This window comes from Sinocyclocheilus anshuiensis, unplaced genomic scaffold (assembly GCF_001515605.1).
Source record: "Sinocyclocheilus anshuiensis isolate Anshui unplaced genomic scaffold, SAMN03320099.WGS_v1.1 scaffold562, whole genome shotgun sequence".
Lineage (NCBI taxonomy): Eukaryota > Metazoa > Chordata > Actinopteri > Cypriniformes > Cyprinidae > Sinocyclocheilus > Sinocyclocheilus anshuiensis.
Genome location: NW_015544158.1, coordinates 246779 through 248016, shown reverse-complemented (window position 1 = coordinate 248016; position 1238 = coordinate 246779). Strand labels below are relative to the sequence as shown.

The 1238-nt window shown below is 40.4% G+C and overlaps 1 protein-coding gene across 2 annotated transcripts in view; it reads right to left on the bottom strand.

Annotated features, from left to right (window-relative positions):
- Positions 1-1238, bottom strand: part of cdc16 (cell division cycle 16 homolog (S. cerevisiae)) — an 8740-nt gene continuing 7502 nt past the window's right edge. The window contains exons 17-19 of one of the 2 annotated variants that reach the window (XM_016495385.1): positions 721-856; positions 531-621; positions 1-434 (exon numbers count right to left, since the gene is read on the bottom strand). In XM_016495385.1, coding sequence (XP_016350871.1) covers positions 190-434; positions 531-621; positions 721-856 — 472 coding nt within the window. In that variant the 3' untranslated portion in view covers positions 1-189. Of the gene's footprint in view, positions 435-530; positions 622-712; positions 857-1238 lie in introns of both variants that reach the window. The other variant, XR_001635000.1, reaches the window with a different exon arrangement.

The following is a 1238-nucleotide window of genomic DNA, read 5'->3' as shown; positions in this document are numbered from 1 at the left end:
AAAAATATGGATGTCGGGTTTTGCATTCACTTCTTTACTCATTCATAGTAAAAAAATCCACAGGGGTCCGACACGGAGGACACGGCAGGGGTGGCGAATGGAGGGAGGGTGTGACGTGTCCTCTTCAGCGTCACAATCTATCCTCATCTCATGCTCAAAGTTTCTCTTTAACCCATCTATAGGTCTCAATCACGTGCTGGTGTCAGACATGGACGTCTCCAGCATCATGTCGCTCTCGTGCATGTCGCATTCTAAGAGGAAGCGCTGGAAAGCATCGGTTTGTTTGTCAGCGTTGAAAGACGGCGTTTCCAGGCACACGTTCACCTCTTCTACAGGTTGTGCTCTGCTCTCATTGCCATCAGCAGAAGTGTTGAGCATCTTCATCAGTGCAGGCGTGCTGAGGGTCTTTTTTACTTTGTCTTTAATATCAGTTCCTGCAAAACAACACAACTAAATAGTTGCAAAGACACCTTGATTCTGTTATTTACGAATTAGATGCTGCATACAAAGCTTATGGATGGCTGTCTTACCGATGTAAGCATCTGAATCGCTGATATACATCTCAATGCAGTGACCCAGCATGGTTACGGAAAATGTGTCATCTCGTTTAAGACCAAGTGCCTAAAGAAAGAGTTTATATGTTTGAAGTGCATCACAACGGATTAAATATAAATATAAATATATATCGGCCAAACAATTTTGATGGTTATACATTCTCACAGTGTGAAAGTAGTCGATGGCACTCTCAAAATCTCCCATGAGGCTGTGCACATAACCAATGGATGAGTAAGTGGAGGCATTTTGTGGGATGAGGACCAAAGCTTGCCTGTGGTATTCGAGAGCCTGCTCGTATTTCCTACACAAACAAGATGAAAGCAATCACTGACCTGTTTTTTGTCTATTGCAACAGATAAATGTCTAGACAAACTCACTTGACTCGAGAGTCTAAACACTGCTCATTATTATTGATTTTTCGTATTTAGTGTGGGACGTTGGGTCTAATTTGCCGCTTTTATGTATGCTCAGGTTTCAGTTCTGTGTAGAAGAAATGCTCAATGTGTGTGTTGTTTTCAGATGTGGCTATAAATTATTAAATACTTGGAAGAAAAACTAAACCAAACTCAATTCTGTATGCAAATATTGCAATGAAGTTGCTATGCTGTAGATTTAGAATTCTGAACATTCAATCAATAAAACTGGCAAATGGAAATTTACAAACTTTAAAAAAAATCTATCTC